This window comes from Martes martes (genome assembly GCF_963455335.1).
Source record: "Martes martes genome assembly, chromosome: 10".
Lineage (NCBI taxonomy): Eukaryota > Metazoa > Chordata > Mammalia > Carnivora > Mustelidae > Martes > Martes martes.
The window spans coordinates 8161715-8182711 of NC_137898.1; the positions used below are offsets into that span (position 1 = coordinate 8161715).

The 20997-nt window shown below is 48.3% G+C and overlaps 1 protein-coding gene across 5 annotated transcripts in view; it reads right to left on the minus strand.

Moving 5' to 3' along the window:
* The window catches only part of MARK2 (microtubule affinity regulating kinase 2), a 58184-nt gene extending 40148 nt beyond the window's left edge, over nt 1-18036 (minus strand). For all 5 annotated transcript variants that reach the window (XM_080817191.1, XM_080817190.1, XM_080817192.1 and 2 more), the window contains exon 1: nt 17616-18036. In XM_080817191.1, the coding sequence (XP_080673317.1) occupies nt 17616-17669 (54 nt within the window). In that variant the 5' untranslated portion in view covers nt 17670-18036. The remainder of the gene's footprint in view (nt 1-17615) is intronic.
* Between the last annotated feature and the right edge of the window lie 2961 nt (nt 18037-20997).

Consider the following 20997-nt stretch of genomic DNA (forward strand, 5'->3'; position numbering starts at 1 on the left):
AAGTTAATTAAAATTCCATAGAGGGGCAAAGAACAATGAGTCTAAGACACAGCAGCAGAGGTCTGGGAGAGCCGTAAGCATGGCTGTGGGGGGCTGGCTTCGGGAGAGAGCGGGGAACCAAAAGAAAGACTGAACAAAAGCAAACAGGAAGTAGTGGCACATAAAACAAGCAATGGGAGAGAGAGGCCCAGCAGGACGGCCAGAGCTCAGCTCCCAGGACTGAACTGGCAAGAACCGAATGCACACAGTGGCCTGGCACCACCAGCTGCGGTGCTCAGCGCCCTTGGCAGTCACGGCCAAAAGCAAGCAGCTCTGGGCCTCTGTGTAAGTGGCACGTAGAGGGTTGTAAAGGGAGAACGTTATTTTTGTGATAAAACATACAGTTAAGATCCACGCACGAAAGCCTTTTTTTTTCCCTTTTGGGGGGAAGGGAGGTCTGGGGGAGTGCCTACAAAAAGAGTTCTAGAATCCCAGCAATTCACGGGCACTACAGGGTAGGACAGTCAAATCTAGGAATCTAAGCGCTCCCATGCTCTGAGGTACTTACTGCTGGTTACCAATTTTAGGTCTCGGGACTCTGGCTTTTTTGAAATGGTCCTTGAAATTCCAGAAGATGAGAAAACACAAGAGAGGACAATCAGAAGCCAGGATTAAATAACAAAGTTTTTAAAAAAAAGTTTCCCATAGCTCTTAGACTGGGTGGTCAAGACCACAGAGGTAAGCCCAGAGAGCCGCATCTCACCCTTGGGCCACAAAGAACAGAAACAATCTGGGGCCGAGGAGGCCATGACCACTCAGAAGCCAACCTGGGGGATGGGTTTTACGCCCCACAGACTAGAAGCGAATCCTAAGGGATCTACCTATCTCCTGCTGCATGGACACAACTGAAGCAGAACCAAAGGGTTCACCACAGTCAAGAAAGTTTTGCTCTGACACCGACACACACTGGACAGCTCAGGTTTGTAACCTTAAGCAAGCTACTCAACATTTCTGGACCTCTCGTTTCCTCATCTGTAAAACTGGAGGACCTACCATCTCACAAAGATTAAATGAGTTAATCAGGGTAAGACAGCTAAACAAGTGTCTGGGACAGACTAAGTGTTCAATCCGTATTGGCTATTATGATGTCTATAGCTAAAGCCAGTGGCCTCAGCGCAAACTATGCCCTGTGAACGAGGATGGGCAGGGGTAGTCAACCCTTCAAGTCCTCGATCGGTTGGTCCCTTCTAGAGTTCCCCAACCACGTGGAAAAGTAATGTACTAGAGGGCCATCCAGGAGACACCGTTACTGAGTCTGGCTTCGCTAACGGAATGAACAAATCTCCTTTGATAGCAAAAGTCTATCTTCCGTACTGACCAGCGGCCGAAGAGAGAGAGAAAAGCACATCAAATTCAATTCTGGAATTGAAATGAAAGCCACATGTGAATCTGAAAAGAAGTAAGCTTTGTGTAAAAAGCAGAGGATTATGGGACTGCTGAGTGATGGGAAATGGAGCTATAATCCTGCAAGTCCATATGTAGACTCAAATTGATATAAGTTGAGCACTTGATTAAACACTGTTTTTTAATGACCTGATGATAAGTGATTCTGAGTAAATGGGATGAATTTTAAAAGATCTGCTTCAAGCTGGTACAAGTGACTATTAGAGGAGACCCCAAGGTCTACTCCTAGCTGCCCCAAGGGAAGCCTTCCAAAGTCAGGGGGGCCATGGGAATTGGAGAATGAGTACAAGCCAAAGACCAAGGCGGAGAATGCTAAAATACTTCCGAAACTTTGTTATCTACTGCTATTTTACCTGTCCCGTAAAGACTCATCAAGCAAAGATAGTTCGCACTCTGTTACCAAATCTGCTTATCTCTTACGGTAGAAAATAAAGGGTTTCTCCATCAAGTGTGGGATTTGGCAGGCATGTTTCATTCAGAAACAGGGCCACCAAAGAGTTAAGCATGGAAGAAATAGGAACAAAGTGTGTGGGCTCCGCAGCGGCCCGGGGAACAGACTGCTGGGTGCTGGGGCCGTAACGAGCGACTGCAGCCCACTGGCCTTCAGCTATTACGGGCACCAAGGTTCTTCAAGGATAGAAGCTAAGCAAGCTTTGCAGTTTTCAAATTTGGAATTGACCAATAGCCAACGCAGAAGCTTAAAAAAATCTGTCATGATGAAATCCAAGTAAGCCAAATGATCCTTTTAATGGGGGAAAAAAGGCCAATGCTCCGTGTTAGGAGGGGAAAAGAGCCAACTTTGGTCAAAGTCCCTCGGGTCACTAAGACCAGCTTCCTCAGCTAGAATGACTGCAAACCCAGGCAGCGAGGACCTTCCAGCAGCCCAGCCAGCACCCAGGGAATTGCCAAACAAAGGCTCAGTGTGAGGTCATATCAAGTAGCCAACCAATGGAGGACAGGGACGATCAACCCCATGCTTGTCTACAAAAGATAATTCTCACACTTCTGTCTAGAAACCCTTTACACTCTCTTTACACTCTTAATTACCAAAGACCTCAAAGAGCTTTTGTTTATGTGGGTTATAACGACCGTATTATAATTAAAACTGAGAAAATGCTACACTATTAATTCATTTAAAATATTACTAAGCTCACTACAACTACATGTCCTAATAATTAGATTTTCTAACATCAACTCTAGACATGTCATCAGAGTAAAACCCACGTTCACATTTTTTTGTTAAAGATTTACGTATTTATTTGAGAGCGTGCACGCACACAAGGGTGGGGGGGAGGGGCAGAGGGAGGAGGAGAGAGTCTCAAGGAGGCTCCCTGCTGAGTAGGTGGGGCTCAATCCCCTGAGATCAGGAACTGAGCCAAACCAAGACCGAACAGACCGAGCCACCCAGGTACCTCCTGAGTTAACTTTAAAAATGGAATTCAAAGAGCGCCTGGGAGGCTCAGGTCATGATCTCAGGGTCCTTGGATCGAGCCCCGCATCGGGCTCTCTGCTTGGCGGGGAGCCTGCCTCCCCCCCTCTCTGCCTGCCTCTCTGCCTACTTGTGATTTCTGTCTGTTAATAAATAAATAAATAAAACTCTTCAAAAAAATAAAATAAAATGGAATTAAAGCTACAACACGCATGAACCTTGAAAACATTATGCTAAGTGTAAGGAGCCAGACTCAAAAAGACAAATACTGTATGATTCCACTTACATGAGGTCCCTAGAGTAGTCAAATTCATAGAAAGAAAAACAGAGGTTGCGAGAGGCTGGGGGAGGGGGAGATGAGAGTTCTTGTTTAATTGATACAGAATTTCTGTTTGAGATGACAAAAAATTTCTCGAAATGATAAAGACAGTTACATACCACTGTGGATGTACTTAATGCCACTCGACTTAAAAATGATTACAATGTGAATTTTATGTGTGTTTCACTACGACGAAAAAATGGAATTAGAACATAAGGCCCTGAGAAAATTTCAGGTTACCATAATTGGGGAACATTCTATAAACTAACCAGTATTTTTCAAAATGGTCAATGTCATAAAAGACCTGGCAAGACTACGAAATGGTCACGGATCTGAGGGGACTACGGAGACATAACAATTAAAACGCAATGTGGGATCCTGGAGTGGGTCCTAGGACAGAAAAAGCACATCACCGGGAAAACTGATGAAATTTCAACAAGTTCTGTACTGTGGTTAATAGTATTATACCAAGGTTAATTCTTAGTTTTGATATACGTTCCGTGATTATCTTAAGATGTTAACACAAGGGGACGCAGAGTGAAGAATGTATAGGAACTCTCTGGGTTAGTTTTGCAACTTTTCTAAATTTAAGATTATCTCAAAATTTAAAAATAAAAATTACCTGTTTAAAAAACCTCACAAGGCCAATGCTCTGTATCTGAAGAAGAAAAAGAGCCAACTTTGGTCCAAGTCCTGGATCAGGTCGCTGAGAAACAGTTTCCTCAGCTAGAGTGACAGCAAACCAAGCCGGCAAGTGCCTCTTTGAGGCACAGCCAGGACTAAACAGGGGCTAGGAATTGCAAAATGGTTTTTTATGAAATTACCAAGAAACTGACCAACCAAAGCCAGGGAGAATTAATCCAAGTTTTGTCTACATCTGTGCTTCTTATACTTTTTGGTTTCGGAAATTCTTTGCAACTATTAAAAATAATGAAGTCCCCCCAAAGTTTTTGTTTATATGGACTGTATCTATTAAGAGTTACTATATTAGAGGGGCACCTGGGTGGCTCAGTGGGTTAAAGCCTCTGCCTTCGCCTCAGGTTATGATCCCAGAGTCCTGGGATCGAGCCCCACATCGGGCTCTCTGCTCAGCAGGGAGCCTGCTTCCTCCTCTCTGCCTGCTTCTCTGCCTACTTGTGATCTCCATCTGTCAAATAAATAAATAAAATCTTTAAAAAAAAAAAAAAGAGTTACTATATTAGAAATAAAAAAGACTTAAATATGTGTCCATCCATTCAAAAGAACATAATAGACCACTGCATGTAAACATGAGTTACTTTTAAAAATTTTATTTATTTATTTGAGAGAGAGAGGGAGAGAGAGAGAGTGCGCATGCACGGACAGAGAGGGAGAGAAAGAATCTCAAGCCGACTCTGCCGATGTGGGGCTTGATCTCACAACCCTGAGATCATGACCTGAGCTGAAACCAAAAGTCAGATGCTTAACCGACTGAGGCACCCAGGCACCCCTTGAGTTACTTATTTTAATGAAAAACAAAGCAAAACAAAAAAAAACCAACAAGAGAAAAAAACCATCCAAAAAAACCTGTATTTGCCAAACCACAATTTCACACATACCAAGGAAGTCCACCCCATGAACTTATCTCATAATTCAATCAAAACACAATACCAGACAAAAACTCGAAAAACCCCACACTAAAAAACTAGAGGAAAAAAATGAGGAAAATTTAAAAGAATAAAGAGAAAGGGAAAATGGGGAAAAGAAAACACTTTAAGGAAAAAAGGTAGGGGAAATAAACCATCAAGCCACAGATAAAACAACGAAAAACCTTAAGGGGCCAATGCTGCCCGTATTACAAGGAGGAAATAAGTCAGCTTGGGTCAAAGTCTCTGGGGCCCAGACAGGACGATATAGCAGCAGGAACTGTAAACAAGGGCTCCTTATGAAGTCATCGCAAGTAACCAACCCAAGACAGACAATCAGCTCAAGTTTTGTCTACAAAGGTTTTTTACACGTTTTGATCTCCAGAACTCTCTATACTCTTAAATAAATTACTGAGGACTGCAGAAATATTTTGTTTATGGAGGTTACAGCTACTGATAGCTACCTTGTTAGAAACTGAAATGGTAACTTAAATATTTTCATTAATTCACTCAAAACACTAAGCCCACTACATGTTTATATGGAAAACCTACATTTTTTGTGAAAAAACTGTGTTTTCTAAAACAAAATTAAATTCATGGCAAAGATTGCATTGTTTCACATTGTTGTACATCTCTTTTAATGTCTGGCTTAATGGACGAGAGCTGACTTCTTATATCTGCTTCTGTATTCGATGTGCTTCGATCTGTTGTTCTGGTTGTAAGATATAAAGAGAATCTCCTTTCATACAGACCTGTAGTTGGAAAACGATGTTTAAAAGCCTTTCAAATACTGAGAATTTATCTTCTTCGACACCAGACCAAAACTCAAAAGCATGGGGTGCCTGGGTGGCTCAGTGGGTTAAAGCCTCTGCCTTCGGCTCAGGTCATGATCCCAGAGTCCTGGGATCGAGCCCCACATCAGGCTCTCTGCTTGGCAGGGAGCCTGCTTCTCCCTCTCTCTCTGCCTGCCTCTCTGCCTACTCGTGATCTCTGTCTGTGAAATAAATAAATAAAATCTTAAAAAAAAAAAACAAAACTCAAAAGCAGTAGTTTGTAAAAGCAAGTTGCGATGTGCAATCTCAAAATTTATCAATGAATTTTTTGCATCCTTTTATGTTAAAATCCACTGGTCATCTTGTACTTTTTGAGTGGCTCTTTTACCTACTGACAATCTGGGAAATATTCCTTCGTTGAATTATAAAGAATTTCCAAATACTGACATTTCATAGGGTATCAAAAAATCACATTCATTTTACCACTGATCTCATCAAAAAGCTCTTTGACAAACACAAGTTTTTGAAAAGTCTCATTTTCCCCTGAAAGCTTGGATGTTATCACTGGCAACGGTGACAGACTCACTCCGTTCAACGTCAAGAAAATGTGCACTAAACACTCAAGTATGAATAACTAGAGTTTATCCGCCAGTTGTTCTTTCAAGTAAAAATGATGACCCATGCAGCTGGTTCAGCTCCAACACACTAGTGCATTTTCTCGGGACAGTCACTGTACCATGGTATCCAGCAGCTAGGCTCCAAGGACATTTGGCATTTCGTCACTCAAAATATTAAAGAGACTTCTATTAGAGGGTTGAGATTTAATAAAAATTAATAATTTTTAGTGCTTCATCCAAGACATTCTTAAGTAAAAATGGCTTTTTTTTTTTTTTTTTTTTAAAACAACAAGTGCAGATCAGGAAAGAAGTCCCCGACTACCACCACTAGTAGAATCCGGTGCCACTCACTGCCTTGATTCACGCTATGATGCCAGCAATTTTCTGTCACTGTTTCTGCACCAATCGTGCAAATGGAAACAAAGTTGTTCCAGGATGAACCGTGAAAGTCAAGAGCGTTATTCAGCCCCTTGCATATTTATAAGTACTTGTGCTCGCTGCTGAGCATTCACATTAAACAAAATTCTCTGAGGCGTAGTTGGTGCGGACACAGGTTGAGCCATGTCTGTAAATCTGTACATTGGTAAAGCAAAAGCACAGTTCTGCAAACAAGATATGAACTCAGTCTTCGTATTTGTAGCTAGATCTTTTTTTTTTTTTAAAGATTTTATTTATTTATTTGTCAGAGAGAGTGAGCACAGGCAGACAGAGAGGCAGGCAGAGGCAGAGGGAGAAGCAGGCTCCCTGCCGAGCAAGGAGCCGGATGTGGGACTCGATCCCAGGACCCTGGGATCATGACCTGAGCCGAAGGCAGCCGTCCAACCAACTGAGCCACCCAGGCGTCCCGAGTAGCTAGATCTTTAATTCGCCGAGTCACAGTAACACATGAAGTGCCCGTGCCCTGGATTTTTACTGACTTTTCAGCCAGTGGGCAGTCAGCAATGCCCGCTGCTCAAGACTTTATTAGTCTCTCAGCTACTGGGCAGGCTTTTCCAGCCAAAGCGATGTCAAAAACTTATCCGGTAAGAAAAATGACTTTTTCCATTTCTAGGCTGGAAAGCTGGAACAAATTCTGGCTTTTAAAGAGCTCATGGTGTGTATACTTAAAATACTCAAATTCCTTTTTCTTTAAGCTTTGAATGATTGGTCTTGACACGATGTTGCAACTTAACCGGCATGGTAATACTACACAGACGTGTTCTGTTGCGCAAGACCTGATAAAGTACATTGTTAACATCTATACTGCTGAGAAGACAGCTTTCCTTTTAATATCATCTCCTTTAATAACTTGTCATTTCTTATTTACAATCCTGCCTAGGTTCTTCAGATTCCTCCCATTCACTTGTTGATACGTCCGTTTCAGTAAAGAGAGACTGCAAATCTTCTAATCTCCCTTTTTAAAAGCCAACAATCCATCCTTAAATATAAGAGAAATAGGATAAATTTTCCTGTTCTAGAATAGAGTGCTAAAATAAGTTGTAAGTGAAATTTTAAATACTCTAGCCTTTCCCCCAAAGCTTTTATAAGTAAGTTTTACAAGTTGTACTTCTTGTTGTTTCCTCGAAGGTGCCAGGAAAATGCTGGCATTTCAAAATAATGATTTATAGGACAATAATGAGGTTTACAGGGATTACAGCAGGCACAACTGAAGACAGCTAGTACGAGTCTAGTAGAAGTACTAAGAACAAATTGAATTCATCATTGCAAACTTCCATATTTATACCTTAAAGGACTACCTTAAACATTCCAGAAAACACAAGAATACAGAAGCACACATTTCATTAGCCCAGAGTGATGATGTCAGCACACATCATTCAGCCTCTGGAAAACTCCACTGTACACCAACAGAACGAGAGTGAAAAAAGGCAAATACTGCATTAATGTTGGGATGAAACTCGTTTTGATTTCACGTACCACCGAACGGGTCTTAGGGAGCCCCAGGGTCCTCAAATCACACTTCAGGGGCCACATTCAATACTGCATTACCAGAATTAACAACTCTCTCCTCGGATCGCTTTCAAGACAGGGTCCAATGCTGCAGCATTCCGGGCAGGCCACGGGAAAACAGCCGAGAACTAACTTAGACCCTGTCACCAGGGAAACTGGGATGCCGACCCTAATAAGTTGTCAGATTGCCAAGCCCGGCTTTACTAAAGAAGGTGGCTCCAGAGACATGAAAAGAAAATGTTTTCTAAAGCAGCAAATCCTTAACTTTATAGAAATCAGACGAACAGGAGAAAGGACTGGGTGGTTCTGGGATTCTATACATGAAGGAGCTCTCAGACTATCAGAATTCCTCTCCTGAGCCAGGCCACAAAAGAGGCATAGAAACAGGTCAGGCAGAGTGGGCCATGGAGATGAAAACCCGAGATGGACAGTGATAATGAAGCAACAGAGTTCAAAGAAACCAAACAGAAAAAAAAAAAAAAAAAAAAAAAAGGAAGTGAGAGAAGTCAGCAGAGGGGTCAAAAGGAAGAGGAAAATACAGTGAAAGAAATATTCCCTGATGAGCTCTGAGGCGACACTGTTACCTTTCTCCTTGGCAGTTGCAATGTGAGAAAAGGAAGCAACTTACTTGCTGTTCTGGCCAGGCATTCAGGCTCTAGAAGCTTGAGAGATAAAGATAAACAAGGAACCGACTGAGACCAAAATCTCAGCCCAAGATTCAAAATCCGCAAACTCCTAGGAGCAGCTGCTGAGAAATGGCCGCGACCCCTCCAGGCCTCACAGAGGGGAGGCTCTCTTCTCACTTGAGAGAAGCCAGCAGAGATAACAAGGACCTGCCCCTGAAGGCCCCCTTGCTAGTGAAAAAGGAACCTAAAATCATTAGCTGCTAAGTTCCCATGTGGTCTTTAAGAGAAACAGGGAGCTTTCTCCTGTTGCTAAAGGGTAAATACTGCACTTGAAGAAAGGAACGGGTGGGGCGCCTGGGTGGCTCAATGGGTTGAGCCTCTGCCTTCGGCTGAGGTCATGATCCCAAGCTTCTGGGATCGAGCCCCGCATCGAGCGCTCTGCTTGGCGGGAGCCTGCTTCCTCTTCTCTCTCTCTGCCTGCCTCTCTGCCTACTTGTGATCTCTCTCTCTCTGAAATAAATAAAATAAAATCTTAAAAAAAAAAAAAGAAAGAAAGGAACGTGAAAGAAATCCCCTGGGCTCGCTCAGCGGGCCTCCTGTACCGCCCGGATCCCAACACTCAGAAAAACCCATGCTCTGGTGACTTTGGACTTGGCCTTCCAGGCACTGATGAGGCTGCACATACACCACCACCGCCACCAACACCACCACTCACAACACCGAAATATGGGCAAGCAGAAGGTAATGTTTTGGGGTGTTTCTTTTTTTTTAATTGATAAAATCACCTAATGCTGATATCCTGTAAAAAAAAAAAAAAGTCATCCCCATTTTTTAAAGTGATCTCAATAGTATCTAAACCTCTCCAACAGCATTTCTATTCAGATATGGGGTTGGCTCAAAAACAAAAAACAAGGGGCACCTGGGTGGCTCAGTGGGTTAATAAGCCTCTGCCTTAGGCTCAGGTCATGATCTCAGGGTCCCGGGATTGAGCCCAGCATCAGGTTCTCTGCTCAGTGGGGAGCCTGCTTCCCCACCCCCTCTCTACCTGCCTCTCTGCGTACTTGTGATCTCTCTCTGTGTCAAATAAATAAATAAAATAAATAAAATCTTAAACACACACACACACAAAACCCCCACAAAAATCAAAACAAAAAAGACCCTAAAATAAGCAATTTTTTTTTTTTTTTAGATTTTACTCATTTGAGAGACAGAGTTGGAGAACACAAGCAGGGGGAGAGGCAGAGGAAGAGAGAGAAGCAGGCTCCTCGCTGAGCAAGAAGCCTGATGGTGGTGGACCCCAGGACCCTGGGATCATGACCTGAACCAAAAGTAGATGCTCAACCAACTGAGCCACCCAGGCGCCCAAAATAAACAAATTTAAAAAAAAAATGCTAGAAACAGCACCTAAGGGACCCTAATGACTAAAAGAAACCAAGATTCTTTTAATCAATTCAGAGAAATTCCAACATACATTGACCCAGAGCTGTGTGGTGCTCAGAAAAACCCACTGAGTTGCTCAACTAGAACGGTGATGACAATGATTACGATGTCCTGCCAGCCATTATTCTAAGTGCGTTATGTTCACTACCCCTTTTAATGGTCCCAATAACTATACCTACAAGATAGGTACTATCATTACTCCGTTTTTACAGATGAGCAAACAGGCCTGGAGCAATTAAGTAAGTGCGAGGTCATAGTAGAGACTGACCAAGACTCCCGTCCAGGGTATGGAATTTGGAGAACCTGCTGTAATCACAACACACCACTTATTGGAAATCTCCAAGGGCTGGGATCTCTTTGCAACTCTGCCATAAGCTCAACTCAATTAGGTCTAGCTATTGCTAGACCAAGCAGGCCTAAGGGGGCCCACTTCCTGTGACTAGAGAACCAGTAATTCAAACTCTTGTGGGCAAAAACAAAGCAACAAGCCACAAGTGCATCCAACACCACATGCAAAGACACTCAGATGATGGCCATCTGTGGTGGGGAGGCGGGGAGGTGATGGGGGGTAGGGGAAGGCCAGCAGACCCTTGGACCTGAAGAAGGTGGAGGAAAAGGGCCACCCTCCATACAGGGTATCAGTAACCAAAACAAAACCTTCACTGAAATGGTGCTCAGGAGAAGCAGTGAGTACATCATTGTAGTATCGACAGAAGCAGCCCGCCCCCAAGGACAAGGGCAAGGGCTGGAACGATGTTTGCAGGTGGTTTCACTCATTAATCAGCGAACTTTCGGACGTGGGAGTCCCGTTTAGTGGGGGACTGGGAAAACAATCCTGCTATATTAGTAGCGCCGATGGGCATAGGTGCCTCAGAATCCCGTCCTTTCCCGGAGAAAGACTTCCTGCCGCCGGTTCAGGAAGTGCCAGCACACGGTGACTGATGATTCCCACCTTTCCTACAGGTGCAGATCAGCAAGAGACTCACTGTCCCCATGGCTGAAGTACCTGCTCAACTGCCAAAGACCAGAAAGTTTTCTCTCTCCTTTTTCTTCCCCAACAGGCCTGGACAGATAGTCCTACCGCATCAAGCAGAAAGGTGGGGGGGGGGGGTGTCTTACTGGATTTAGCCAGCAGATCCCAACAGCCAGGAGTCAGTTCCCATCCCAAACCACAGACCCAGTGCCTTCTCCCGGGCCAGGCTGGAGGGCCTTCTGCCAAGCCGTGACCAGCGGGGGGGGCAAGAACAGAAATTGTATCTTAGAGTGTCCGGTGAAAGGTGTGTAAGACAAAGTTGCCCTGAGCATCCCTGGGTGTAGAGAGAGCCCGCTCACGTAGAGACACCCGGCTCAGAGACCCGTTCGGTATTGGGAGGGGATGGGGATGTTTACAGATCTCATCCAAACTCGTATCTCAAAGAGCAGAGGCCCAGAGGAGGCAGACCTTTCTATTGCCAACTTCCCAAAGAGAACACAAGAAAATAGGCCGAGGCTGCTCAAAACCAGCTTGACTGGTTCTACAGAGAAGCCTCAGGTCCGCTCCGCCTTCCTTATGTTAAAAAGAAAAAGGTGGCTTGGAGCCAATCATTGAACACACCCCCTCCTTTTCTCCTCTTCCCCCCTACCCCGCCTTCCTCTCCCCTCCTATCTGCTGTCCCTCCGGACTCAAGCAGCCTTGAGTCCTCGCCTACCAAACCTGTGCCTACCCGGCTTCATAAGCCTAACATTAACCGTCTGCAGAGCAAAAGGAAACGCATTTGTTTCTGCCCCTTCTGCCCTCATTTTCTACTGGGAAATGTAGGGATACATGGAAGTAGGGAGAAAGAGTGCCTAGGGACCAAGAAACTGCAAACCCTCTAGCAAAAGCAGACAGACAGGTGAAGGGATCTGGCTTATTTCTAGCCCCTAAAGGCCGAGCAGGGCTAGTGGGCAAGAGAAAGAACTGGGATCCCTCTTTCAATGGAGGATCAGTGGAAACCAAGAGGCCAGGTTCTCTCCTGGTGTGGTCTCAGAATCAGATGCACCCTGACAGCCCAAAAGACAGCAATGGCACTCAGCGGCCAACACCAAAAGGGCTGTGGTGGGGTGGCGACATTCTGCTCCAAGAGCTAGAGCTTTCAGAGTTAACATGGGGAGAGATGGCCTCTTCCCATGCCAGAAGTGGAAATGGGTGGTTTCCTCCCCCACAAAGTTTGTAAAGGCTTACTCTTCCCTCTGCTGAGACAGAAGGGGAAAATGCACAGATAACACTGCAGTGACTCACTCGTGTTTGATGAAGGCTGTGAGAAAGCCTGGAGAATCCAAGCTAGAAGTGCAAAAAGGTACAAATGCTGGCATCTCCCATCAAGAGAAGGAAACCCAGCCACCTATCTGGTTTGTCACTTTGCTGAACTTCCGATGGAGGAGGAAGCCTAGGTTTAAAACTCCACCCACCCTTTCCCCATCACTCTCGGTTTTTGCTTTGCTAGGCAAGTGGCAAACCTGGCAGCACCACCGGCTCTGACAGAATCAAACCCTTTCTCCATCTCCTCTCACCGAGGCGGCCCAGGAGCCAGTCTACAGCTTAACCAGGCAGCGGGGGGCTGGGCGGGACCTGCTTACCGCAGGAAAGCCTCATCAGGCAGTCTTGGGGAAGGAAGGATAACCACCCTCCTTGCCCTTTCCATCTGCTGAGGTTACTTCATCCCGATCCATTAATAGGCTTCAAAGTGCTGCTGGGGGGAGGTGGGGTGGTGGAGAGTCCATTTAGCAGAGTTATCATGGGGCCAAAGGTGGCGCCCAGCCCCCACCCCGCTTGTCGATAATGGGCCACAAAGTCTGAGGCTTGGCTGCACTCTAGGCATAAAATATTCATTCCAGTCGACATAATACATATGTAGGAAAGTCATGGAAGCTCCTGGGAGAAGAGAAAGGCCAGCCAGGTGGCTAAGTGCGCAATGGGAAAGAGTTCACGGAGGAATAGGCCAGCCAGGTGGCTAAGTGCGCAATGGGAAAGAGTTCACGGAGGAATGGGTTAGTCCTGGTCAAATGCCCACTGAGAACTGGGTTGTTCTGTCCAAAGGGGAAAGTGTATAGTCGGAGAAGTTTTTGCCTTCCAAGAGCTCTCACCATGCAAACCTCTCAGGCATATTCTCAATTTTTTCCTATCTCACGGGCATCAGTTAAGACACTGACAGTGAAAAGAATCTTAGGCCCAATCTCTGGTCACCATCTGAAAGATGCAGTCATTCCCTGTGCAAACTTGATGTTAATCTAAAGCAGGCCCAGTTTCAATGACTCTCTTGTATCCATCTGTTCAGCTACTTCTCAAAGTCCACAGATCAGAGAAATTATTACAATTCACTCGGTGGTTACCTTTACTGGGTTCAAAGATTATGGTATGGTGAGCAACTCTGCGAGCTCCCGACTCCTACAGCCCTTGCTTTTACACGGCCTCATTCTAATGTCTAGGGCCATGCAGGAAGTGAGAATGTCATCCACCCACACCTCTGACCAGAAGGCAGCACCACTGAGGAGCCCTTGGCCAGAGTCAAAGGGCAGAAGTCAGAGTCTGCACCCAGAGCACAGCGCCGCACAGCCCCCAGGACACGGCAGGGAAATGAGAACCAACCCAGCTCTCTGCTAGAGTCGACGCTAAAACCAAATTATTCAATGCAATGTTCAGCCAGAATCAACACTGGCATCCAAGGGATGTGTGTCTGGAGCGGCTCAGTTGTTCTTTACAGGGTTCTGTGAGTTAGGTTTTGCTCGCTTCAGCCAGACTTCCACACTCCTCTTCCTAGAACCACCCAAAAGAATAAACACCACCGCCTGCTCCCCAGCAGAAGGACAGCAACCCCATCCCTTGCCCACTGCAGCCGAAGCTGGGCTGGTAGTGAAAGGCTCCTGCTTTCTGTCAGAAGGTCTCCTTCCTGGTTCCTGAGGCCCGGGGGAGGGGGGCAGGTCTGAAGCCAGCAGGCCCTCTACCAGGTGTAGCTGCCGGAAGCGCTGGCCAGCAGCAGGAGAGCTGGACCCCCTCCACACTGGCCCATCACCGCTGCCCCGGCTGGAAGACGAACAGTCATCTTGCTGATTGCTCTCACCGCAGCCAAGCCTCCGGGCCAGCAGAGCCATTTGGAAAAGAAGTGGACGGAAGGCTCAGCTCGCAACCTGAGAATCAAAACTACCAGCCCCAGGTCACAACCCTCCTTCTGCAAATGAAAGAAGAGTTTATGGCTGAGAGGAAGCACATCGGCAACCAGGTGTCACAAAGCCATCTCGGCGATGGGGCCTGACTTTCTTTTATCTCCCACTTTCCCTGCGAGAAGCAGAATCGACAGCAAACAGGCAATCTCCCTGCAACACAAGGTTTATTTTTATGCTTCCACATTTTCTGTGTGTGTGTGTGTGTGTGTGTGTGTGATGTGTGTTTAATTCAGATGTGATCAAAGAGCTCCTGGAAACAGCTTCTCATCAGCCACATGTTTTAATAAAGAAAGGGGGAGAGGAAGAGCAAAAAGGGGTGGGAGCTTGAAGACAACCAGGAGAGTTTGTTTACCTACTTCCTGGTGAAACCAGTGTAAGTAATTTAAACCTAAATACAGCAACAGAGCATCTTTGGGGGGAAGCAATCAGCCCAACCAAATCCCTCGCTTTTTATTTCACAACACTATGGCTTACTGCAACGAATGAACTGCCGGGACCAGAATCACAACAGGACCAAAGGCTTTCTTGCTTTTTACCTGGTGGCACCATCTACTCTAAAGGAGGCCAATGCTTCTGGCATCCCTGGCCTCGTGACCAGGAGGGCTGCTACTCGTCTTTTTCCTTGTTTTGTGAAAAATACAGGCATCTGCCTGGGGTAGATGTTACCAAGCTTTTCCAAAGGCTGTGCTTTTACTGGGACGAGACTTAACGTCAAGTAGACAGCATCATCGGCCACCTGGAGAACGCCAGGAGAAGCAATGAAGCGGCTGGGGGAACCTTAGTCCATAAAGTGTGAACGGGATGAGTAACTCGTAATTTGGAACAGGATGACAAAGTATGCAGCCACTGCTCCAGGCTCAGTTATCAGAGAGCAGCTTGCATTCCCAAATGGTTCACCCGATTACTGCTCTCACAAAATCAATGGGTGTGCACCGACTTCCTACTATGCGCTCAGCAGTCTGCGAGCCATGTAGGGAAGAGAGGAAATCAATGCACACATCACAAGAAAAAAGACCACGGCAAGAATACATTTACATTTAGTAAACAGCACAAAGAAACCACATCGAGGCAGTCTGTACTCTACTTTGCTGAACACAATGCCCCCCACAGCCTCGGCCAGAGAGCAGGCACGGCGCCGCCACTCCCCACATGCCTGAGGGTGTCAGTCAGTCACTTGGCCTCCTCCTACCAGCTCGTAATCAACAGTCTGGGAAAGTTCTCTGGTTTAGCAGGGTTTACCTGCTAAGACAAAGGTGGTGATAGGAAAAAGAATGGAACAGGCCACCTCAGGAGGGCCTAGAAAAAGCGGTTCCCAGCAAGGAGACTAACTGCTGGCAAACGAGGGCGAGGCTGGGAGATACAGACCACACTCCGGTTTCCAAAGACCTCAGTCCCATGCACAGCCAGTTGCAAAACCCAGTGATGAAACAGAAATCCACCGGGCCTCCCTCTCAACTCGTTTCACCCCCAGAAGCAATCAGTCCATCAGCAACAAAAGGGTCAACCGGTGCAGAGAAAAACTCGGGCCAGAACTCCTCCTGAGTTCCTGACTGCCCAGGTGACAGAGCGAGGGCGGGGGACACAAGAGAAAAACGCAGGAAAACGCAACGAGGGCAGATTTTCCAGGGAAGGATGTGAACACGCAAGAGAATAGAACAACATTCTACCGAGCTACGAAGAAAGAGCGCAACAAGAGGAAAACATAAAGGATGTCGTAAGGGAGAGGATGCAGAAAGGCAGCTGCAGCCCCAGGGGAGAAGAGCTCCTTTTTCAAGTCAAGTTTTTCTGGGCCTAGTAAAGTTCTTCACCGACAAGGGCGAAGGAGGCAGGGGACTCTCCCCAGAGCAGTCAGCAGTCAGCAAGGGACGCGGTGAAAGGAAGGGGAGGGGTGGAAAGTGGATGCCTCTGAGCTCACAGGTGAGGTGACACAGAAAACGCTAAAGCTTGGGTGACAGATGATAGCAGTGATTGCCAGGACGGGGCGGGGGGAGGGCAGTGTAGCTCAAGAAACTAGTATACTGAGTGCCTGCATGGGGAGTTACAAACACAAGCCAATCGGAGGGATGGGACAGGGGCATGTGTGGGGCAAAGAAATATGATGTGAAGAAGGCAAGAGACTAAACCGGAGATGAAAGGCAACACTGGTTAAAAGGTAGAGCAAGGAAGACCGGGTGAGGGTAGAGAAACCGGAAGGCATCAAGCAAGGAGGAAGAAACCGAAAAGTGACAGAACCAGGAGTGAAGACACAGGAAGGCATCATGGTTTGTGTGGCAGTGTGAGAAGGCAGAAGGGCAAGGATGGTGAGGGAGCGTGGCCAGGGAAAGGACTCAGCAACAGGTTGTACTGGCAGAATGGGGCTGGGAGAATGTTCTCCCTTGGCAGGGAGCGTCCAGGGAGCAGGTCGGTAAAGCACTCGGGGAGAAAACAGGAAGCCCGGAGACTTAAAGCAAACCTGGGGGAACAGAACCCGAGGGATCCAGGCTCTGAAGGGAACCCTTCGGACTGGAACCCCAAAGACAACCTGTGGGAAAACTATGCGCATGACAGCAGTCTGGGAAACACGGAAGCAACAAATGCCAGCGCGAGGCACCAGGGAGCTCCTGGAGAAAAGAAGGGAAAGTGATGAGCAAAGAGTAGGCGAACCATTTGGAAAGGTGATGAGGGTGGAGCTGGTGGGTTGCAAGCATGAGGGAGAGCACAATTTGGAGAAGGAAGGGGGGGGATGGCTGGGGAACTGGAAGAGGACAGGGATCGAGAACACTCCGGGGCAGGGACCCTGAGGGTGATAAGCAGGGACTGGGCGAACCGGTGCGGGAGGAGAAGCAAGGCTAGAGAGATGGAGGAAGGGGTGGACGACGATCTGGGGCAAATCGCGGGGTGCTCTTCGAGGAGCGGGAGGGTGGCGGCTTTAAGCGTGGGTGGAAGAAGACCAGAAAGGCCCCTGAGAGAAAAAGGGAAGAGAAGGGGAAGCTAGGGAGGTAACACGGAAGAGCGCAGGAGGGCGGTGAGAGGAGGGGGGGGTCAGCAGAAAAGACAAGTGTGCAGCTTGGAGTCAGGACGAGGTGGGTCCCAGGACAGGACTCAGAGGGGGATGTGCGAGGCCGAGAGCCAGATGACAGGGCAGCCGAGGCTTGCAGGGTGGCAGCAGGGACACGAGGAGAGCAGAGGAGGGAGGAGGCTCTGCAAGGTGCAGGGGCCCAGCCAGAGAATTCGGGGAGCCCTCGGGGCTCCTTACCTGCTCCGTGTCCCTCTCGTTCAGCGTGGGTAGGGGGGTCCGGGCGCTGGACATGGCGCCGGTATCTCAGGGGAGGGAACCGAGAAGCTTGGAGGAAGGGAGGGAAGGGAAGGCGCGGAGCCCGGCCGGGCGGGGCTTCTCACAGCAGGGGCACCCGCCGCATGGGCCCCGGCCGGGGGTGCGGGGAGGCCGGGCAGCCGCTCACGCCAGCCCGGGGATGCGCCGCTCGGGCTAGGCCGCGCCGGCTCCGAGCGGCTCCGGACCGCACCCCCCCGACCCCCGGCTGGGCTGTGCCGCCTTTCGGCCCGGCCGCGCCGCTCCGCCTACTCTCTGCCGCCGCAGCCGGCCGCCTGCCTCGCTCCTCCCCTGCCCTCAGCGGCACTGCTCCGCGCCCGGCACACAGGCAGCCGCCGCCGGACCTGCTGCTCCCAACATGGCCGCCACCACCGCCGGCCCTCGGCTCTTTCCGCCGGCAGCAGCCGGAAACATCCGAAGCGGCGAGGAACGGGAGGGGGGCGCGCCTCCTCCTCTCGGCCGCGGGCTACGGGTGAATTCCGGAAACACCCGAAGAAGGTAACCCCCGGGGACGCGCGCGCCGCCTCGATTCCGAAGCCCAAGCTTCGGCTCTGTTTACGGAAACCCACGAAGCCACTCGGGAGACTCCAGCCACGCCCATAGGCCTTTCCCCGCCCACTTCAGGCAGGCTCGCTGCGGTTTCCGGAAACACCCGAAGTGGCGCCGCGTGCAGCGAGCCGGCCACGCCCCCGTCCCGCCCCGCAGCCCGCGGCAGTCGTCGGCCATTTCCGGCAACACCCGAGGCCCTGCGAACCCCGAGTTCCCTCGGGTAGTGCCCAGAGCCTGACTCTTCGTTTCTTTCCGTCAGTTTCCGGGCCTTTTCAAACCTCCAACCGGGAGCGCGGATCACCTGCGCACGTTATTATTTGACTAAATAGAAAATAAGGCTGTTAGCATCCCAACGATTGGCATCCTTTGGTTCTAAAGCAACTTCTCTGCGTGTCTGCTCATCAGTCTGCCAGTCCCTCATAAAATCCGTCTCCTTTATCATCCAGCCTATCAACATGTGTGTTACCTGTCAAATGCAGCGTTATGACCTACCTAGCATTCTTCACCTGCCATTGTCTATCTAGGCTTCTGTTTATCCATACACCCCACATCTAGTCCGCAGTGTCCCCTACGGTCCGGGGCGGGCACCAGGTCAGCGTCCTTGGCTCCCGGCTGTGGGAGGCTGCGGGGGTCTCCTCCAGCCCTGCATTCCAGCCCCAGCTCTGTGGAATGAAAAATACGACGTGATCTTGGAAAGATTACATAACATCTCTGAGTTTAGGCTCCTTGACGTCCTTACATTAAGAGAATTCATGCCTTTGTTCCAGGGATGACATTCCAAATAACGTCTTTGAATTCCACGTACCTCTTTTTTAAAATTGTTCAAAATAGCACAAAACGACATTGCACTATGGTAATACTGAGTCACGCCGGTTACCTTTTAAAATACCCCTGTAAGGTAAGGCAGAGGAGACAGTCTCATCTTAATTCATTTTTCATTTATTCCTTCTAAGACCAGAAAACTCACAAAAAAAGAAACTGGTTGAAAATGAGGATTCCTCAGGATGGAGAAGTTCCCTTCCTTTCCTGGACTTCAGTTTCATCAATAAAGTGAGGTCCCTCCTATCTTTTGAGAGCCCCCAACTCCAACAGGAAGTTCACTCTTCACTTCCCCCTAATCTGTCTCACCGGGCAAGGCAGTAGGATGGTTTCATCGCTCCTTGACTCTAAGCTGCCCCCCACCCACTGTACCCTGGACCTGTGGGAACTTGCCCCACCACCACTCCAGGGCTCAACAGCAGTTTAAGGTGGACAGAAGCCAGAGTCCCCACAGGAGCCCGAGACCAGGCTCAAGCAGCAAGTCCCCAAAGGTATGGGGGGAGAGAGGCCCTGGGAATTGTGGGGAAAGGTGCTAGATGGACCTCTGACACTTGACTTTCAACTCCGGTCTTGAGCAGAGCCCTTGGGCAAGTCGCCCAGAGAAAAAGGCAGCTGGACAGATGCAACAAACGGCGGTATGGAGTACTTCCTAAGGCAACAGGTGCCACCTATGGTGCTCTAGGACACCTCCCCATGGACCATTCTGGGTCCAGTCAGGCACCCAGTCATTGAGGAAGAAGGAGCACAGAAGGAAGTGTGAGGAAAAGAGAGGAAGAAGTGAGGAGGGAGGATAGCCCAATACCCCCCCACCCCAAATTCATCCGGAAAATCCATGAGAATCATCTGCCCTCTGGTGGCCAAAGGGAGACACACCGCTGATTCCTGTGCCCTATACCACTCCCAGGCTTGGGTCTGGAAAGTAGGGAAAAGGGGGAAAGGGTTTGCAAGAGCAAAGGAGGGTGCCCTGGGGTCTTTCCTGGCCATGTTCTTGTCTAAGCAAACTCTACCTCCTCCATGCTTCTAACTCACTCCAGTTCTCACCCCTGCCTTCTGTCCCTGAGCGCCCACCCCTACTTCACTCATCCCCTCCTCTTCCTCACAAGGCTGCCCAACTGGTCTCCATGCCCAGACTCCCTCCAAGCTAATCCCACCAGACATGCCAGAATAATCTGCCCAAAATCCAGCTCCAGTGACATCTCTGCCCTACTGGAAGGCTCTTACCAGCTCCCATGTGAGATCGGCAGAACTGGCTTCCTGGGCCTGGAACCCACGCGGTCACACAGACCGCTACTCTTAGAAGGGCCTTGAGTTTGATTTAATACTCTCCTGTCACCCTCTTGAAATTTTACCAAGGGGGCCCCGCATATCCATTTTGCATTGGGCGCCACAAATTTGAGAGCCGGTCCCGGTGGTAAGAAAAGTGTTAGCTTGCACTCAAAGCTTTGCACAGTCTAGCCTCAACTTAACCTTGCTTGGTATCACTGGTTGACACACACACACACACCGCCCCCGCCAAGTTCCTGCCCTGCCACCAAGCTCTCTCACGGTGTTCTGCGCCACCTTGGGCTCCCAGATGGACTTCAAGATTCAATTCAAGTGTCACTTTCTCAAATCCCCTAACCTACCTAGTTCCCCTCAAAGATTAGTTATTGCCACACAGCTACTCCTCTTCAGTCTGCAAACTCATCCATTCGCAAGGCTCTACGGAGCCCCTACTATGTGCCAGACATTGTTCTAGGTTCCTCAAGTAGGTCAGTGAACAAAATAGACAAAGATCTCTGCCCTTAGGGAACTTAAATCTCAATTACAGGAAGACAGACACCAAGCATAACAGTAAGGATTAAGGGCTATGGGAAATAAAAATGGTCAGCTAAGGAGAATCAGGATTGCAGGGGTGAGTGGGGAGAGTATGATTTGTGGTATTAAGGTCGTCAGTGTT